At 45.1% G+C, this 17183-nt stretch overlaps 4 protein-coding genes and 1 long non-coding RNA gene across 8 annotated transcripts; 2 read left to right on the top strand and 3 right to left on the bottom strand.

Annotated features, from left to right (window-relative positions):
* Positions 1-3720: 3720 nt before the first annotated feature.
* Positions 3721-4757, top strand: LOC100846584 (blue copper protein). The gene is made up of 2 exons (XM_003564042.4): positions 3721-4045; positions 4178-4757. Exons 1-2 carry the CDS (start codon positions 3865-3867, stop codon positions 4438-4440), a joined length of 444 nt encoding a protein of 147 aa, XP_003564090.1. The 5' UTR covers positions 3721-3864; the 3' UTR covers positions 4441-4757.
* Positions 4758-4788: 31 nt separating this feature from the next.
* Positions 4789-7284, bottom strand: LOC100846280 (pentatricopeptide repeat-containing protein At5g18475). 4 transcript variants are annotated; one of them, XM_010229551.3, is made up of 2 exons: positions 5293-7284; positions 4789-5049 (listed from the first exon to the last, which is right to left on the bottom strand). In XM_010229551.3, the coding sequence occupies exon 1, from the start codon at positions 7174-7176 to the stop codon at positions 5668-5670; it is 1509 nt and encodes a 502-aa protein (XP_010227853.1). In that variant the 5' UTR covers positions 7177-7284; the 3' UTR covers positions 4789-5049; positions 5293-5667. The 4 variants fall into 4 exon arrangements, with proteins under 4 accessions (XP_010227853.1, XP_010227854.1, XP_014752386.1 ...); XM_010229552.3 differs by having other exon boundaries at positions 5313-7284; XM_014896900.2 differs by having other exon boundaries at positions 5324-7284.
* Positions 7285-7542: 258 nt separating this feature from the next.
* LOC112269756 lies at positions 7543-8678 on the top strand. Its single transcript, XR_002961723.1, has 2 exons — positions 7543-8070; positions 8162-8678. It is a non-coding gene; the product is annotated as an uncharacterized LOC112269756 (long non-coding RNA).
* Positions 8679-9269: 591 nt separating this feature from the next.
* Positions 9270-11953, bottom strand: LOC100845976 (protein CURVATURE THYLAKOID 1A, chloroplastic). The gene is made up of 5 exons (XM_003564040.4): positions 11227-11953; positions 10979-11121; positions 9888-9992; positions 9727-9798; positions 9270-9642 (listed from the first exon to the last, which is right to left on the bottom strand). Exons 1-5 carry the CDS (start codon positions 11624-11626, stop codon positions 9571-9573), a joined length of 792 nt encoding a protein of 263 aa, XP_003564088.3. The 5' UTR covers positions 11627-11953; the 3' UTR covers positions 9270-9570.
* Positions 11954-12353: 400 nt separating this feature from the next.
* LOC100845670 (glycine-rich protein HC1) lies at positions 12354-13521 on the bottom strand. Its single transcript, XM_003564039.4, has 2 exons — positions 13360-13521; positions 12354-13104 (listed from the first exon to the last, which is right to left on the bottom strand). Exons 1-2 carry the CDS (start codon positions 13448-13450, stop codon positions 12605-12607), a joined length of 591 nt encoding a protein of 196 aa, XP_003564087.1. The 5' UTR covers positions 13451-13521; the 3' UTR covers positions 12354-12604.
* Between the last annotated feature and the right edge of the window lie 3662 nt (positions 13522-17183).

The raw sequence follows: 17183 nt of genomic DNA, 5'->3' as shown, positions 1-17183 counted from the left end.
ACAATTCACATTTCAGAATATACTATAGTTCACATTTCAAACAAGCATGGATACAATATCCTTGGGATAATTTTCATCTTGGGAGTTCTGGGTCAATTTGATATCTCATTGCTGAATCGGCCTATTCGAGAAACACCACGGTAACTTTGCACTTTCAAAAATTGTCAATGCAAATCTGGCATATTTTGATAGAAACTGAGATACCTAGGTGTATACAGCATGGATCTGACTTTAAGCCACGATTTAGCCTCGACCAGACACAACAGCCCGACCCTTGCTCCTCGTCGCCCTCACTACTTCTCCCCCTGCACATCGCTCGGCCAGTAGCCGCCGCTCTTGCCCACGCATTGGCCGTTGTCACCGCCGCTCTTTGCTTTTTTTTAAAGGGAAAGCCAGCGTGACATACTTTACATCGTTTGTGGTTACATCCAAGATAAAATGCGGAGAGTTATGACAAACATTAACCAAGAACCGTTTGTGATTACATCCTAGATAAAATCTGAAGAGTCATCGTGCCAAACATTAACCAAGAACTCATTCGTGACTAGCTAAAACATGAGCAGCCTTGTTAGCTTCCCTAGGACAATTCTCAAACACAACCCAACAAATTTAAGAGAAGCTAAAAAACAATCACCATAAATTAATGCAGCCAGGCTAAGATTAAAACCCCTCGAAGCATCGTGTTAGTGACCTCCATGCAATCTGAATTTACCACTAGCCGGTTACACCGCGCTAATTATGCAAGATTCAGGCCATCCCGAAAGGCAAGAGTTTCAGCTGTAACAGCGTCTTCGACATAAGCGAACTTGCAATTAGAAACCACAATAAAGAAGCCGCGATCATTGCGCAGAATAGCACCCGACTCTCCATCACCAGAATCAACATTAAACGCAGTATCAACATTCAATTTCACCGGAATCGCTGCCGCTCTTTGCTTATGGTGGTATGTGCATATATATATATGCATGTAATCGGTTCTAAATTTTTTTTCAAAATGACCGCTCCGGAAAGAGCCAATATCCATTCCATTATGGATTACATACGATTATTAAGCCGCTCATCCAGTCTTGTCTTCCAAGGTACGTATTTCGCCACCGAAATGTGGTCACGTGCATGGTAGCGGGCAATGTAGCGTGAACCTACCTCACATGCCAATAAGAAAGAACTTGTGGATTGTAGACTCGGTCGAGAAATATGCCTCATTATAGAAAAACTCATGATGCACGCATGCTTTGCTGCACTCCCCACACGCAGGTTCAGTCGAGATCCATCTACAGTAATACAATCATACGAGAACGTATAGCACACGCTCGTCGTATCAATATGGCGTCGTGAAGTGCCGTGCATGATTCCAACAAACGGTTGTGTTCTTTATACATGGCAAATGCTTATCTTGATTTTTTTTCCCAAAAGACTAAGAACATATATCTTCTGCATATATATGTTTGAAAAAATATGTTGTTGCCCCCCGTTGGGCTATACTCCCCTCAACAAACCTACCGGTTCGGTTAGGTCTCCCACGCGATCGTTTCTCAGGCTCACCGGCAGGCCGGCGGCAGCGGCGGTTGATCCCAGCTTTTTCCCTCTGCTGGCGCTGGCGCCGATCTGTCCGGATCCTTGGCCACGTATGGAGGTGTGGCGGATCCAGGACGCTCCCCGGCCGAAGGACATCTCATTTTTTTTAGGATTTTTCACTGTCTTCTTTAAGATGGAGATGAGGCGGCGACATTTTGCAGCCAGAATAAGGTCCCTCCTGCCCTCACTCCAGCGGAGGGTGCGTTCGGCGAATCCCTTGTGATCCGATCAGCGTTTTGGGTTTCTGACGAGTTCCTTGGGTTTCATTGGTGTTCGTGTTTGTTAGTGTCTTCAGATCTGGCTCCTCCAATATATGGTTCTCATTTTTTGCAACGGTAGCTGCTCCAGTGTAGTGGTTCTTTGGGGCCTTAGCACGGCGACTACTCCATCGTGTATTAACACAAGCCCTCTTTTGGCAAACTCTGCCCGCTTCCGGTGATTGAGGGGCAAGGACGGTGACCGCCTTCAGCTCGTTCCAGTGGTTGTTGTTGGTCCAAAGACTTGTATGTATTCTTTATCACTTTTATTGCTCTATGCATGTGTTTTTTTTAGAAACACATTACACAATGTTGACAAGACGCGCGTACACTCATCCCAATGAACACACGTGCACACACACTACCCTTATGAGCACCTCCGTGAGACCGAGCCGACAGATCTTGATAGATTGATGAAGTCACCGCATGTGCCTCCATGTTGGCGGGTACGTCACCTAACACTGAAAGAATAGCGTCAGTTAAATCTTGAAATAAATACACGAAATGTGAGCATCCAGGCCAAGTCTATGACTTGAACCTGGGGAACCAGACCACCTGAGTTATGCTCAGTTCAAGTGCTCCGTGTATTGTTCTTCATGATTATTAATAGATTGGTGATCCTGTTCACAAAAAAGGAGCTATACCCCCCATGATAGATCTAACGCTTTTCCGTTTTTTATAGAATTTTTTTAAAAAACTTGTACTGTAGGTTAATTTGCGTGAAGGTCGGGTTGTCGCATGGTATTTTTTTTCCTTCGATAATGCTGATGCGTTTAATTAAGCAGGTTTCACGGCGCAATCCACAAGCATGCTTTGCCTCTCCCGGCCTGCAAATAGCAATTGCTGGAACGTGCACGCATGAGGCGCACGCATTGCTCATACGTCTTCTGTGACTGAATGTCTGAATCCCAAAGCTTAAACGTACCGGAAACATATCAGCGATTTCAAAGGTAAGCGACCGACCGATCTCCCGCGCGACAGTATTAACCAATCCCAGCAAGTTGACGAACGGTCGTCGGATAGTGCTTGGACGGCAACGATTTCGCGCCGTCTGGACCACCCAGGCGGGCCTTACGTGTAGTGGGTCGCAAGGGATAGGTCGTCTGAACTTTGACGGTGGTCATGGAACACGAGAAAAGTTCCCCATAAATTAATTTTCCCCTTAATTTAAGCATGATGGTCAAGTGCTCAACCAATACGGCAATCAAGGCTCCAGTTAATTTACAGATTAAGCACTCTCTCGCTCGAAGCAACTCTCAGCATGACGCGATCATGAAGCACGCACGTACGTACGTGCTGATGTACGTACGTCGACCAGACCAATCACAACACTCACTTAATCATCTCGAGCCACTCTTAATTATCCTCTACTACGTACGGTAATCATGGCTGTTGCCCCCCTAATCCTGAGCAGTAATCTTGGGCTACGGTAATGACCCTGCACTATGGAAACACATCAGCGGCGACGTAGAAGTGACCAGAGCCGGCAAATTATTAAAGTTACCACAACGGTAGATGCTACCCCGTATCACTATTGCCGCTAAATTCCACAGCACTGATGCCCACCAACCCCGAAACACACACACGTCCGGCCACTAAGCACGCTCGCTAATGGCGCACCCAAGGTTACGACGACCAACCCCAAATAACGCGAGCTCAAGTGCATGCCGCTTTAATCGTGTGAACCAAAACTTTAAACAACGACCCCAGAGAGAGAACCCATCAAGTTCTTGTCATGCCCTGTTACTACTACAGTATTACAGTTCTTTCCAGCCTTCCAGGTCCTTCCTTCTCTCTCGATCGACCTCGGCTCGGCTCTGCGCTGTGATTATTATAAGTCAACTTTGCGACATCATCACGCCCCCGGCCCGTGCCTATCCCGGCTCCTATTTATACCCGTGCGACCGCACCTCATTCACAAACCAAACCAAACCAAACAAAACCGAAGCAAAAGCATCCAATTGTAAGCACTCTCAGCAGCTAAGTGCGGATCCATTGTTTGTTTGTTTGTTTGTTTGAGGTAAATTGGGAGATGGAGGCGAAGGGTGGAGCAACGACGGCCGTGGCAGTGCTCTTGCTGCTGCTGGTGGTCGTCCCGGAGGCTTGCCGGGCGGAGCGGTTCGTCGTCGGCGATGCGGCCCGGTGGACGTGGGGGTACAACTACACGGACTGGGTCATCCGGAAGGGCCCCTTCTTCCAGAACGACAGCCTCGGTACGTTATTCAGTTCAGTACTTCAGTTCAGTTGAGTTGAGTGGGTGGCCTTTTGAAAGCACTTGAAAAGGCGTCTACAAACTGCAAATTTGAAAGAAAAAAAAGAGAAGCTAAAATGTGTTTGGGATGCAGTGTTCACGTACGACCCGCCGAACGCGACGACGCACGCGCACAGCGTGTACCTGATGCGGAGCCTGGCGGAGTACCAGTCGTGCAACCTCAAGGCGGCCAAGCTGGTGGCCGGGGTGATGCAGGGCGCCGGGTCGGGCTACGAGTTCGTCCTCAAGAAGCGCAAGCCCCACTACTTCGTCTGCGGGGAGCGCGCCGGGCTCCACTGCACCGCCGGCCAGATGAAGTTCGTCGTCAAGCCCAAGAGCTCCGCCTGCCGCGACTGACCCGTCCGTACCTCGCGCTTCCTCAGCCGTTCCTCGATCAGCCGGTGGTTCGCCGTCTTCATCCTCTGCATGCCTTCTCCTTCTTCTTCTGGCTCAAATCAAATCATTTTAAGCTTTGTTGCTTGTAAGTTAATCATTTGTTATATTTATATATGTGTCGTGTACGTGGTGTATTCGTGCCGAGTACTGCTGTAGTACTATTTATGTGTACCGTGTGTTGTTAGAAATCAAGGGAGGATGTAATGAGAAATGAGGGTCTCTGAGTAGCTTCTGTGTTATGCTCTCCTGGTTTAAACAGAACAGTCAATAGCCTTGAAGCCTTTCATGGTCAATCTGATGAAATTTCACTTCCGAACTTAACTATATTAGGCAGTTATTCAAGACAACACTTCTTTTATCCATCATAATTAAGTTTCCCTGGGAGCTTCCTTACAAAGAGGTTTCATTGGGACCTTCTACAAGAAAACTTTGTTTCTCTCCGTGACTGTAAATTTAAAAGGACTTTGCATTCCAACTTTTCAACAGCCCAGCCTACTTCAGTAGCTCAGAAGTCGGAACCACCCGGGCGCCCGAACCACCTCGCTGCTAGAACCACATCACCCTTCAAACCTAAATGGACAAGTAATAATTTCAGAGTTTTATAAAAACAGGTGTCCTGAAGCAAACCACTGCAAAATTAGAGATTGAATCGTGGATGCTAACATCCTAAATATAACTGATGAATGCACAGAATGACAGCAAAAGAATGATGGAGTGAGAGACAACAGATGCAATTCGCTAAATTGATTGCCGTGATATGACCATTGGTGAGCAGTAAGCCATCTAAAATCGCCAAGAGAGTAGAAGACACACCACCAAAGGGAAATGAGGACCTCTCTTTCACATGGTTACTCCACCTTCAGTTTCCTCAGCCAGTGATGACGCATTTTAGCCACCAATACATTGAAGTAATCAATGCTCCATGCCCACCTCCAGTGGTGGTGGATTGATGGATTCTATTGCAAATTGGCTCAGGTCACCGGCCTTGTTGAATTTTTTTTGCAAACAGTGTTCTGTTGCAGATCACATGCCCCTCGTTTGTCATCTGCTCATGCCTGATCATCTTATGTTGGAAGTGATTTCTTCAATGTGTCATCAATCCATTGTTGAGCGTCCTTCACCTGATTGGCATCCCCTTTCGGTCGAAAAATCAGCCAAAGTAACCTATACTATGCTGAGTTCAGTTGCTCATCCCTCGGTGATCAAGACATCTAGAAGCTCAACAGATCTCCTAAGTTTTCTGTCCCGGCACACAGCCTCGACCAGCTTTCCCCAACAACTAGTATCTGGCTTGAAGCCAACGCTGGCTAATCCATACAATGCGACTGTGGCATCTGCCACTCGCCCAACACCACAAAGACCAATCAACAGGTCGTTTGAGGCAGCATAGTGTGGTAAAAATCCTCGTCCAAGCATCAGTCCCAGCAAGCCAACGGCCTTCTCCATATCTCCACATGAGCATAGACTATTCATCACAATCCGATAGCTCGCGACGTTCAACTGAACTCCTTCCAGTGGCAAGCTCCTGAGCAAGTCCATCGCTTCCACCATCCGCTTATCTTTGCACAGCCCTTCAATCAGCAGATTATAGGTGACAACATCAGCCTTACATCCTTTCTCCCTCATCTCCCGCACAAGATCGATACCCTCATCGACACTCCCATGTCTACAAAGGCACCCAATCAGTGCCGTGTAGCTGACAGCGTCTGGCTCCACCCCAGCACTCTTCATCTCCTCAAACACCATCCTTAAATTCTCCAGTTCGCCTTTCCTCGAGTGTCCATTCATCAGTGTGGCATAGTTGAAAGCGTTTGGCTCACATTCATTCTTCCTCATAAATCCAAAGATCGTCCGTGCCTTATCCACCTGCCCCAGCCGGCAAAATCCGTTGATGATCACATTGTATGTCAGCTGGTCTGGCACGATGTGGTCTTTCTCAATCATCTCCTCAAACAGTTCAAAAGCTTCCTTCATCTTACCAGCACGACAGAGCCCACCTATCAAGGTTGAATAGGTGACCAGGTTTGGCCTCACATCTCCGCAAGTGTACTCACGCATTTCATCGAGCACTCTGAAGGCAGTCTCCGAATCACCATTCTTGACGTAGTGCTTGATGAGTATGTTATAGACGCAGGTATTGGGAGTGGGCAGGTATTTGTTCCGGGGGTCACGCAGGTCGGCTATGAGATCGGAGAGGACGTCGGGGCAGCGGGAGGAGACGAGGCGGTCGAGGCAGACGGCGAGGGCCTTGTGCGAGACGCGGCGCCGGCGGAGGAGCGACGGCAGGAAGCGGAGGAGCGCGAGGGCGTGGTCCGGGGGGAGGAGGCGGAGGAGCGGCAGGAAGTGCGGCTCGAGGAACCGGCAGGGCATGGAGGCGGCGCGGCGGAGGATGGCCGCGGCGGCGGACGGGAGGCGGGCGCGCGCGAGGCGGATGAGGAGCGCGGAGAAGGTGGCGGCGGTGTGCGAGAACCCGCGCTGCCCCGCGGCGGCGTTGAAGAGGTCGAGCGCGCGCTGCCCGGAGTCGGAGGAGGCGATGAGGCGGGCGAGGTCGGGGTGGTCGACGTACCGCGGCGACGGGGAGGAGGGCGGCGAAGGGGGTGGAGGTGGCGGCGAGGGCGCGGCGCGGGTGGGGCTGCGGTACAGGAGAGGGGAGATCCACGGGAGCGGGGCTTTGGCGGACGCCGGCGGCGGTTTCATGGCCAACAGTGGAGGCCGGAAGGAGCCTTTCTGTTGCAGCAGCAGCGTATGAAGGGTTTCACGGCGGAAGCGCACGCCGATCAGGACAGTGGCTGAGTGGCACGCCCGAACCAGCGGCCTAAACCAAACATTATATAAACGCTAGATGATTACGGCCCTTTATTTTTTCTTCTCGTTCAGCTTTTGGTCTTTTTAGCAACCTCAAATGCTCTTCTTCCGTTTACACGTGAAGGCACTTCCGGACATGCTTTTTAGTCATGTCTGGACTGAAAAACCAAACATGCACACATTACATTTTACTTTTAGTAACACAAGGTTTTTATTCAACCCATAAGTCTAGTGACATAACTCTACAAACTTAAAGCCGAAGAGTTCTTCGGACTTGCACGTCACGGTCACGGTTACTATAGCATAATATAATCACAACCAGATTGTCACCGCCGGATACTGTAGTTTTGCTGGGCGATCCGATTTTGGGTTAGTCGGCGGCGTGGCTTCCGGCGAAGTGCGCATGCGTACCGACGCCGGCGACGCATGTTAGGCCTGGTGCGCTGGCGTTTTTAGAGAGTTCCAGAGCCTGTGCGCTGGCGTGCTCGAGTCGGTGATTGTCGTTCTGGTGCCTTCCACGCCGTCAATATATAGGGCGCCACCGGGCGTCGTCGCCATCGCCCGAAGCTCTGCGCATCTTTGTTCCTTCTTGGCTATTCCCTGTCGGGGCCCCTGCTCTTTTTCTTCCGCGCTGCTTGGCCTTTCTTCTTTGTTCGCTGGGGCTCGTGGCAGCCGGCTTCGTTTAGGGTTTCGCTCGGCTGCGGCGGTTGCTCTTGGTGCGTTTTAGCATCCGCCGGATTTGTTGATTTCTGAATCTAGGGTGTTGCTGCTCCGTCGCAGTTGCAGGTACGTTTTCTCTGGTGATTTTTCGATGTTGCTGCCCGCGAGTTGCTGTTGGTGGTTTGAGGAATTGAGGATGTGTTTCTTCTGTGTGCAGGTCGCTCGTCGTTTGAGGTTCTCGTTGCCAAACACTGCTAGAGGTGGCGTTTCTTCTCTGCACAGGTCGCTCGTTGTTTGGCTGGAGCAACGCTACGAGAGGTGTGTTTTGTTTTTTCATGATTTCTGATTGGATCCACGATGTTTCAATCTTGGATTGAGCGGTCTAGCAGGTGCCGGCATGTGCTGGAGGAGAAGACCGGGTTGCCTAGGCTGGACACCAAGAACAAGAATAAGGCTAGAGATGGGAAGAAATGAGTGGCACTGGATCCGACCCTGTGACAATTTCTAATGGTTCTGTTCAGCTAAGATTGTCAAATGCAATTCCAAGAGAAAAGGGAAACGTTGCCTTACTTTTTTTTGAGGGGGGGGGGAGGGGATTTGCTTAAGGTGAAAGTTGTTCATGTAAATTTTTAGACTAAATTCCACTTTTTACCCTCAAGATTCATTTTCCTTTTGACAAGTTATACTCCATTTAGTGGGGATTCCATTTACCTTGAAGGTGATTACTTGCCTTTCTTCCTTGTTGTTTCTTCTGCAATGATATTTTTGCCACAGAACATAGTTAAATCTGAAAGACATGGCCCATCGTTTTTTTCTCAAATGATTTTTTTTCCAGAACATAGTTAAATCTGAAAGACATGGCCCAACAAGGTTTGCTCTGTTTTGGAACCAAACAATAAATAGCTTACGGGCCAGATGATTTAATCAGCAATAGGCATGTTTCAGTTATTTCACTGCACGTTAGGTTTCAGCTGGTGTTCCTTTTTCCCTTCAGTTTTGTTAATACTGTAGAGAGGTGGATTTGATGGCAATGCCATGTCACTGGAGTTAGAGTTCTGGTTCTATTCGTTGGCCCTTGTTTTTTGTAACATGTATGGTCTCTGCTGTGCGTAAAAACACTTTGCTGTTGTACATGACATAATAAAATTACTCAAGCATCGTCCGTATTTTGTGTAGTGTTTACATAGGATTGTCTTGAAAGGACTCTAGCAGGTTCTCAAGTACAGTTATGTTCGATGGAAAAGGAAGTTCTGAATAGTTGATCTCATGTTGATCCTGGTACATTCCGAGTCCGGGGATCTAGCTATATCAGGTAATTAAATATATACTCCCGGAAAAACCATTCCATACATAAATAATGCTGGCAACTTTCATACGCAAATACCCCGTCCAACTAATGCCACATCACCATTTCTTCCTCAGTAAAAAGTCAAGAAAAATAATTCTACGATAAATTCAGCAACAACTATGTTCCGATTGATGGGACAGCCGCGCGGCAACGCGGGCGTACACACCTAGTGTAATTTAAACTCACAAGTTTTAACATGATTGAGATGCCAGACACTAGTGTATTTGTTACAGAGAAAACATGACACTGAAGCCAAATTGCAGCCATATGCATACACATTACTCATCACCAGATCCAATAACCCTCCTTTTGAGATCACCAACTTTGAGAAGCAATTCATCTCTGTTTTCCTGCGAGTGTAAATACATGGTTATGAACGTTCAACATAGTAGAGCGCACGATTAACAATTTTAGCAAAGCAAATAGAGACGCACCTTGAAAATAAGATACCGTATGCTGAACCAAATTGCGTATCCCAGGCCTACAATTTCCAGTATCTTTGGGAGCTGACGAAAGGATTGCAATCAGTTAGAAAGTTCTATGATGGTAGAATGAATTTTACATTTACCTAGCTAAAGATTCAATAAATACAGACCAGGGGAACGGAATCAATTGCTGAAACAACAGCAGATAAAATCCACCCAGCAAAGAAAGCACCAGAGCCATACATGACATATGCAGATATCTCCTTGAAGCCGAACTGTAAAATCAAAACAGCAAAGAAGAATCCATTAATAATCAGAAACCAACCACATATAGTTGGAAATAAACTAAAACAACCAATATTAAGTTCTTTCTGCAAATTATATGGCCGAACAAAAAATCAGCTTTCTGTGAACTCGCAATGGAAAAACAAAGAAAAGAGTGATAATTTCGCACACTTGTGAGTTCCAGAAACAAACAAGAATATGTTTAAATTGAGTTGAAATACATGAAGAATCATGGGAATATTAAGCCAATAAGATCATCAGCCAAATTATATCTATATTTTTTTGATGCAAAATACAGTAGGGAAGGTCCCTACTGAAATTATATCTATATGTGCATGCTGATTGATGATGCTTAGAGCATTTTCAGTTCTGGGTATCACAAAACAGAACTTAACAACAGTATTAGAACCAGAGTTTTCTGCATCTAACTTCTGTTCTAGAAGTTTTTTTAGCAACTTCTAGAAGAAATTTTGCCAACCTCATAACAAATTGGGAGTTTTGGACATATAGAAGAACAAATACAGAAGGTACCCCTAAAAAATGTTACAGAAGGTAAATGCCCATTTCTTAACTACTGCCAGTCTTTCAATATGTAATCTGTGCCAAAGGATCAAGGATCAGCGCATGATTAACTCTAAATCCTCGAATCTTAATTAGAAAATAAGATTTTTATAAAGAACTTCATTCTCTAAAAAATATTTATAAAGAACCTGTTAAGGTGTTGAACTGTTGACAACTTACTAATTTTAGGACATATAACAGTTAATCTTTTCTAAGAGCATCCACAAAGTTAGGATAAGTATTGATTCTCCATGTGACGTAGAGTTGACAGCAAAATAGCTCCTCTATAGATGCCATGAATGGCTTCATGCGCTGATCCTTCCATACTTGGTTGATAATTTTATTTGACAGTCAGACAGTAATACCTCGGACGCAATACAACAAACAAGCTGCGTGCAAAACAAAAAAACGTCACCTTGCTGGCAAGCGCCTCGTCACCGGCGCTGTCCACCGGCACCAAGCTCTGTTCGAGCGACGCGAACGGCACGGTCACAGTCTTCTCCACAGTAACGCCCACGAACAACGGGTTAGGAAAATCCCAGCCAGTGCAGCGCAGCCCTGCACAAGCACACAACAACAGAACACGAAACAACAGAACAGTTCTCATGTCAGGGTTTGATGCATTCAGCCGGTAAAACAGATGATCGTCGTCGCCGACGAGACCTCGAGCTGGAAGGCTGCTGCGGTGGCGGAGGGAGGTACGCGCGGTGGGAGCGACGGTGTACGGGGATGATGTGCAGCGGCGTTGGAGGGGGAGACCGGCGGCGTTGGTGCAGAGGAAGGCCTGCATTGCGGCGTTCGCTTGTTCTGTTGCCGTTCGTGCGCTTCTCTCGGCAGCGAGGACGAAATGGTTTTTTGCGCGAAGCAAAGCAGAGGTTGTCGCGTGAACTGATTGATATTCACGGGTGGCGAGGGTCATCCTTCGTTCTGTTACGTGCCACACCAAACGTAGCTTAGCATGCCTTGTGAATAATGTGAAGTGATGTCTCGAGAGCTTATCTGTTTTGTCTCTATTTTCCCCCCTCTCTAACCTTTTGTTTCTGGATAGGTTGTGCTGACACATTTCTTCTCTTTCACTCTTCGCTTCACATTTAGATGTACTCTCTTCTTTATGTACTTGATTTTGTGTGATGCATGGGTCTTGGCACCCCTTTCTCTCTGTTCTCCATCTCACTTTTACGAAATTTGGGTAAGTAGGTTTCTAATCGAAGTTTGGTAAGTTGGTTACTTAGGCCATTAGAGCGTGTATAATGGGGTGATGGCAAGATTTACATCGCTAAAAAACTCCTGTTCCAAGAGCTAAAAATGTGAATCCATGGCAAACATCGTTGCAAAGTGCCGTGGTCCCAAGGGATATCATCGCGACAAGGTGCCCAAGGTTTAAAGCCACTGCAAAAGTATCATAGCTCCAAGAGCTCCAAGGGTTGTGATCGCGGGAAAGTGCCTAAAGTTTAGAAGCTTGTGCCAAAAGTACTAGCTCCAAGCGCTAACGCCTCTAATCCAAGGGTTAAGACCGTCGCAGAGTATCATAGCACCAAGAGCTACGTCCACGACAAATGCCTACAAGTTTGAAGATGTTTTGCTAAACAATCCCAACTCTGCGAGCTAGCAGCGCGGTACAAGTGACAAGAAGCTAAAAGTCTATTACTCCTCGCAGAAATAAAAGAGAGGAACATGACAAAGCCCCTAACTCTGGTATTGTCCCCTGACACCAGTTAATTCATGTATTTTCCCTCAACGACAACGCGTGGAAAATAATAAAATTTCTATAAGACTATAACTTAACCAACTTTTAATAAGAAAAAAACAAACCACACAATTATTTGTTTATGTCATTATACAATGTGGCACAATGTATAAAAAGTACAACATATTAGGTTTTAACCACACGATGCTAGCTTGGTCAATTGATTTCACTTTTATGGACTTTGCTATTACATGGGAGCATGAGGACCATATTATATATCCTAGCGCATCCAACATCACCACATATTGCCAGCTTATTTAACACATATACGCATATTTAGGTGCTTCCTTAGTTTCAACCACCATGCTGACCTCTTCCACCATATCCACCTCCAGGATAACCACCGCCATTACCACCGGATCCTCCTCCATAACCTCCACCCCCGCCGTACCCGTTGCCGCTACCGTATCCACTGCCAGAACCGCTGCCATACCCACCATTGTTGCCACCCCCGTAGCCAGGATTATTGTAACCGCCACCACCATATCCAGGACCATAGCCTCCGCCACCGTAACCAGGCCCATACCCACCACCATTGTGTCCGTAACCTCCACCATTATTTCCGTATCCTCCACCCTTGTTTCCATATCCTCCACCATTGTTTCCTCCACCATTGTTTCCATATCCTCCACCGTTGTTACCATATCCTCCACCTCCACCGTTGTTTCCATATCCTCCACCATCATTTCCGTATCCTCCGCCGTTGTTTCCATATCCTCCGCTATTTTTGCTTCCACCTCCCCACTTCTCGTTCTTGATGCCCGCCCCAGGTTTCACATTCTTCTCATCAGATTCTGTGAGCATATAAGAAATATCATTTAGGTTCCAGTATGCTCACTTGAAAAATGTTACAGTAACTTTTTTGTGTCTACTTTATCCAGGCCAATTTGCTAACTAATAAGTACATTATGTTCTACTCCCTCCGTTTCATAATTCTTGTCTCAAATTTGCCTAAAAATGGATGTATCTATTCCTAAAAAATATCTAGATACATGTAATATTTCGACAAGAATTATGGAACTGAGGAGTCCTCAGAGAGAGAGAGAGACCTTTAGCATCAGTGAGATCTCTAGCATGTGCGGAGAGAAGCAGGAGACAAGCCAGTACAACACCGAGCGGAAGTAGAGACTTGGAAGCCATTGCCAATAATCAGTACTTATCGAGCTAGCTAGCAAGCTTAATCAGATCGATGAGAATATACGCTCCGGCTGTGTCCTATTTATAGAAGATGCTACACAAGCACGCACGCTTAATTTGTACGTAGCCTATCGCTCCGGATACTGATAAAGTTTCCCACTCTCAATAACTACATGCACTGAAACAGTTGGCTGTTAGGATATATATGATCCAATTACAGGGCTGAGGTTTTCTCTAAAATCGTTATCATGCTTTATTAGCTAAGCCCCATAGAGCAGGGCATTGACATATTGATCATCCCTGGTTTACCTGTGCTCCAGAGCGTGTAGAACAACTTTGCTAATCAGATCCAACTAACAAAGTACAGATCGTCGTGGTGCATCCGTGCCTGAATTAATCTACTCCCTCCGTCCAACAAAAGATGTCTCAAGTTTGTCAAATTTAAATATACCTAGTCATGACTTAGTGTATAGATGCATTCAAATTTAGTCAAAGTTGAAACATTATTTGTTGGACGGAGTGAGTATATCTTTTTTCAGTGATTTACTTTACCAATATTGTAGAGAGTTTAGATTTTTTTGCGTGAAAATGAAGTACTACTCCAACATTTGTTTAACGCATGGTATGTAATTTTGAGAACTCGAAAACCCTCAGACATAAAAAAAAAGAAAGAAAACCAAAGCTGGATTTCCGGTATTCGAAATGAAATGAGAGGGCAAGAGCGTGACAGAGAAAGTACTTTAGTGCTTGTACGAACAACAATAATATAGTTCCATTTCTGTAGTCTTTTCCTCGAAAAAAAAATCTATGCAGTGGTCTTTCTCAGCAAGTTGTTTGTCGACCTACTCACTGAAGATGGTTTGTGGCAGAAATTAATTCATAAAAAGTGTTGGGATATGTGTTGGATATATGCATGGATAGGGTTTATTGCTCTACTTGTGAACAAAAAGACGATGCCGACATAATAGCACACACATTGGGGAGCCGGTGGCATGATGTCGGCGCTAAAAGACTTAGTGCGATATTCTAGCGGTATCAACAGAGATGTGCGCTTGGAGTCCTGGGAGACCTTTTTGTCAAGGGATAGATTAATGCCATAGCCTCGTAACGGTAGAATTGTATTGATGAGGGATACACTGGGTACGGACAGATCAAATGTTGCGTTTTATCTAGATTCAGGTCTAAGGATTGGGTAATAGATCTACTTACTGTTACCTGACTTGTACTCCCTTCCTCCGATTCATAATAAGTGTTTTAAATTTAAATTTAGTACAAAACTATTTTGTACTAAATCCAAAACATTTATTATGGATCGGAGGGAGTATAATATTGGAATAAATGGTAAACCTTTTTTACAGTAGATAGTACCCACCAAGTTGGTGAAACTTGACGGATTAAGTTACGTGTCTATCATAGTTTTCTGTAATTCTTTGATTGCCCTCCCTTCAGGCGGAACCCTTGCAACCATTATATAGGTGCGGTATGGCGGTTGTACATGTTTTACTAACAGGAATCCATCACGCGTCGGGCTGGTATATCTTTGTCGTGTATGGGTAGACCAATGTTACTCCTTTTCATGTAACCCATGAGGTTTCCGAAGTGTACTCTCCGCACTAGCCTAGCTAGGTTAGTGTGTAACCCCGTGTGGCCGTTGCTTAGGTACGTGTATATCCGCAGGACGGCCATTAATTGATACGACCCAAATGCATCTACTTTTTAATCTTGTTTTGTTGATTTTTACCAATTTTATTATAGTTTTTGGGACTAACCTATTAATAGTAGCAATGATTGCACAAGCTCTTGTTTTCCTCTTTGTCGTGTAAGAAATTTATGAAAATCAGATTAAAAACTAGGAAACTACAAGGTGAGATGGAATTCGGAGCCGATCAAAATCTATCTTTGCATGATCAGTTCTTAGCTAAGTTTGTCGGATTGACACATAAGAATGGACTCAAACCAGAGAATTCGAAAAATGAAAGTTGTTACTCATGTTCGTGTCTTTTCAACGCATGTTTGAACGTCCAAACAGAGTTCATGCGCATCTTGAGTACTCAAATCTTTATCTATCAAAAACTGTCATTGCAACAGTCCAAAAGTGAAGGTGTGCGAGATTGACCGTAACTCTTTCCATGCTTGATGGATTTTGAATTTGGTTCATCCTATCGACTCATTAGGAGATAAGGGAGACTTTGGAAGGCTCTAGAATTTCCCAAGGCCCTTAGATCAGATGGTTATGGATTGGATGACCAAGAAATGTTGGAGTCTATATATTGAAGGAAAAACCTAGTTTTTGAGAGAGCCGCTGTGGCAACCCAGACCCGTAAGGATCCGGAATCTCTGTGTATTCTGTACTAGTTCCTGAATCAATAGCTAGTACGCACAGTCCAAGATGAAATACCAACAACACACGTCTTTTTATTAACGATAAACAATAATCCAGAGTACATAGCAACCCTTGATTTTCACAACCTAACTATGTATTTTGGGTCAAACTGACACTCACATAGCAACCCTTGATTTCCCTGACCCATTCTGTGGGATCCATCGAGTAGATACTCATTCTGTGGATGCTTCCATCGAGTCAAAACAATTTTTGGTTTTTGAAAACAAAACTAGAAGATCTCCTCTTAACCAGACTTAGTAGCTCAAAAATCGCCCGTAACCAAGGGCATGGCTAATCGATTAGATTGACACTCTCGAGAGGTTTGTACACTTTACCCACCAGACACAATCAGTCCAAAGTGTTGCCTAACGACAAGCGTGCGCAACAGATAAAGATTGTGACGAAGTCTTTCACTAGAATACCCCTATACTTAATCCTGGCACCGCCCGCCCCATATGAGCACATTGGCCCCTCTCCGGATGACGATACCCAAGTAAGGGTTTCCCGCTAGTTACTCGACTAAGCAGAGCCATAATAGCAGGTGGTTGTACAGGTAAGCTTTTGGGTTTCATTGGAAAAGAATTGAACTTTTAGATTCTGGACGGCGGTCCCCACCGAATTCCTGAGCATCTGCAGAGCCGAACTGGATGCTGCCCTTGTCGACAACCAAATGGTCTCAAACATACCACTCCGCCCAGTTGAAAACATTTTGAGGTTTTTTTTCGAAAACATTTTTCCAAACACATACGACTCAATTCTGAGCACTTAATACTTTGAAAATAGTTTTGGGTCTCTCCCAGTACAATAATGTAGCTTTACTTTGTAAAAACATACAAGTAATAACTTAAGGTAATTGGTGGCATGACAAGAACCTATAGGCATCACTTAGGACATAGCTAATAAATTGCAAACACATTTTATAAATACTTCATAACAATATAAACCTACACATGCATGCCTACAACTTGTAAACAAAGTAGCATATGCAAAAATTATAGGATTCTAGATGATCAAAGGTATCCACTTGCCTTGGCCTGTGTTGATACAAACTTCTTCTTCACGACACTTAGCACAATCACACTCCGAATCATCTATCGCGAAGAACAAATAACAACAATAACCACATTGTTCGATAACTCCAAATAAATCCAAATGAAGAACCAAAAGTGATCATCAACGATTATCTTTATTGCTAAAGCACAGGATAGGGTTTCAGAAAAGATGGGAAATAGTTTGATAGGATTTATAACTAAGGAATAACACTATGCCCTTAATATCCCACATGTTTTATTTATGAAAACATGAACAATGCACATCTCATGATTCAACTAAATTATTGCAAGATATGCAACA

This window comes from Brachypodium distachyon, chromosome 1 (assembly GCF_000005505.3).
Source record: "Brachypodium distachyon strain Bd21 chromosome 1, Brachypodium_distachyon_v3.0, whole genome shotgun sequence".
NCBI lineage: Eukaryota > Viridiplantae > Streptophyta > Magnoliopsida > Poales > Poaceae > Brachypodium > Brachypodium distachyon.
The sequence above is the reverse complement of the archived record's forward strand: the minus strand, read 5'-3'. Positions and strand labels throughout refer to the sequence as shown.

Coding starts and splice junctions, on each gene's coding strand:
- LOC100846584 (XM_003564042.4), top strand. CDS start 3,865: ATGGAGGCGAAGGGTGGAGCAACGACGGCCGTGGCAGTGCTCTTGCTG. Junction 4,046..4,177: donor CTTCCAGAACGACAGCCTCG/GTACGTTATTCA, acceptor TTTGGGATGCAG/TGTTCACGTACGACCCGCCG.
- LOC100845670 (XM_003564039.4), bottom strand. CDS start 13,450: ATGGCTTCCAAGTCTCTACTTCCGCTCGGTGTTGTACTGGCTTGTCTC. Junction 13,105..13,359: donor AGATCTCACTGATGCTAAAG/GTCTCTCTCTCT, acceptor ATATGCTCACAG/AATCTGATGAGAAGAATGTG.
- LOC100845976 (XM_003564040.4), bottom strand. CDS start 11,626: ATGTGTCAGCACAACCTATCCAGAAACAAAAGGTTAGAGAGGGGGGAA. Junction 11,122..11,226: donor CAGCAGCCTTCCAGCTCGAG/GTCTCGTCGGCG, acceptor GTGCTTGTGCAG/GGCTGCGCTGCACTGGCTGG. Junction 9,993..10,978: donor ACGAGGCGCTTGCCAGCAAG/GTGACGTTTTTT, acceptor TTGATTTTACAG/TTCGGCTTCAAGGAGATATC.
- LOC100846280 (XM_010229551.3), bottom strand. CDS start 7,176: ATGAAACCGCCGCCGGCGTCCGCCAAAGCCCCGCTCCCGTGGATCTCC.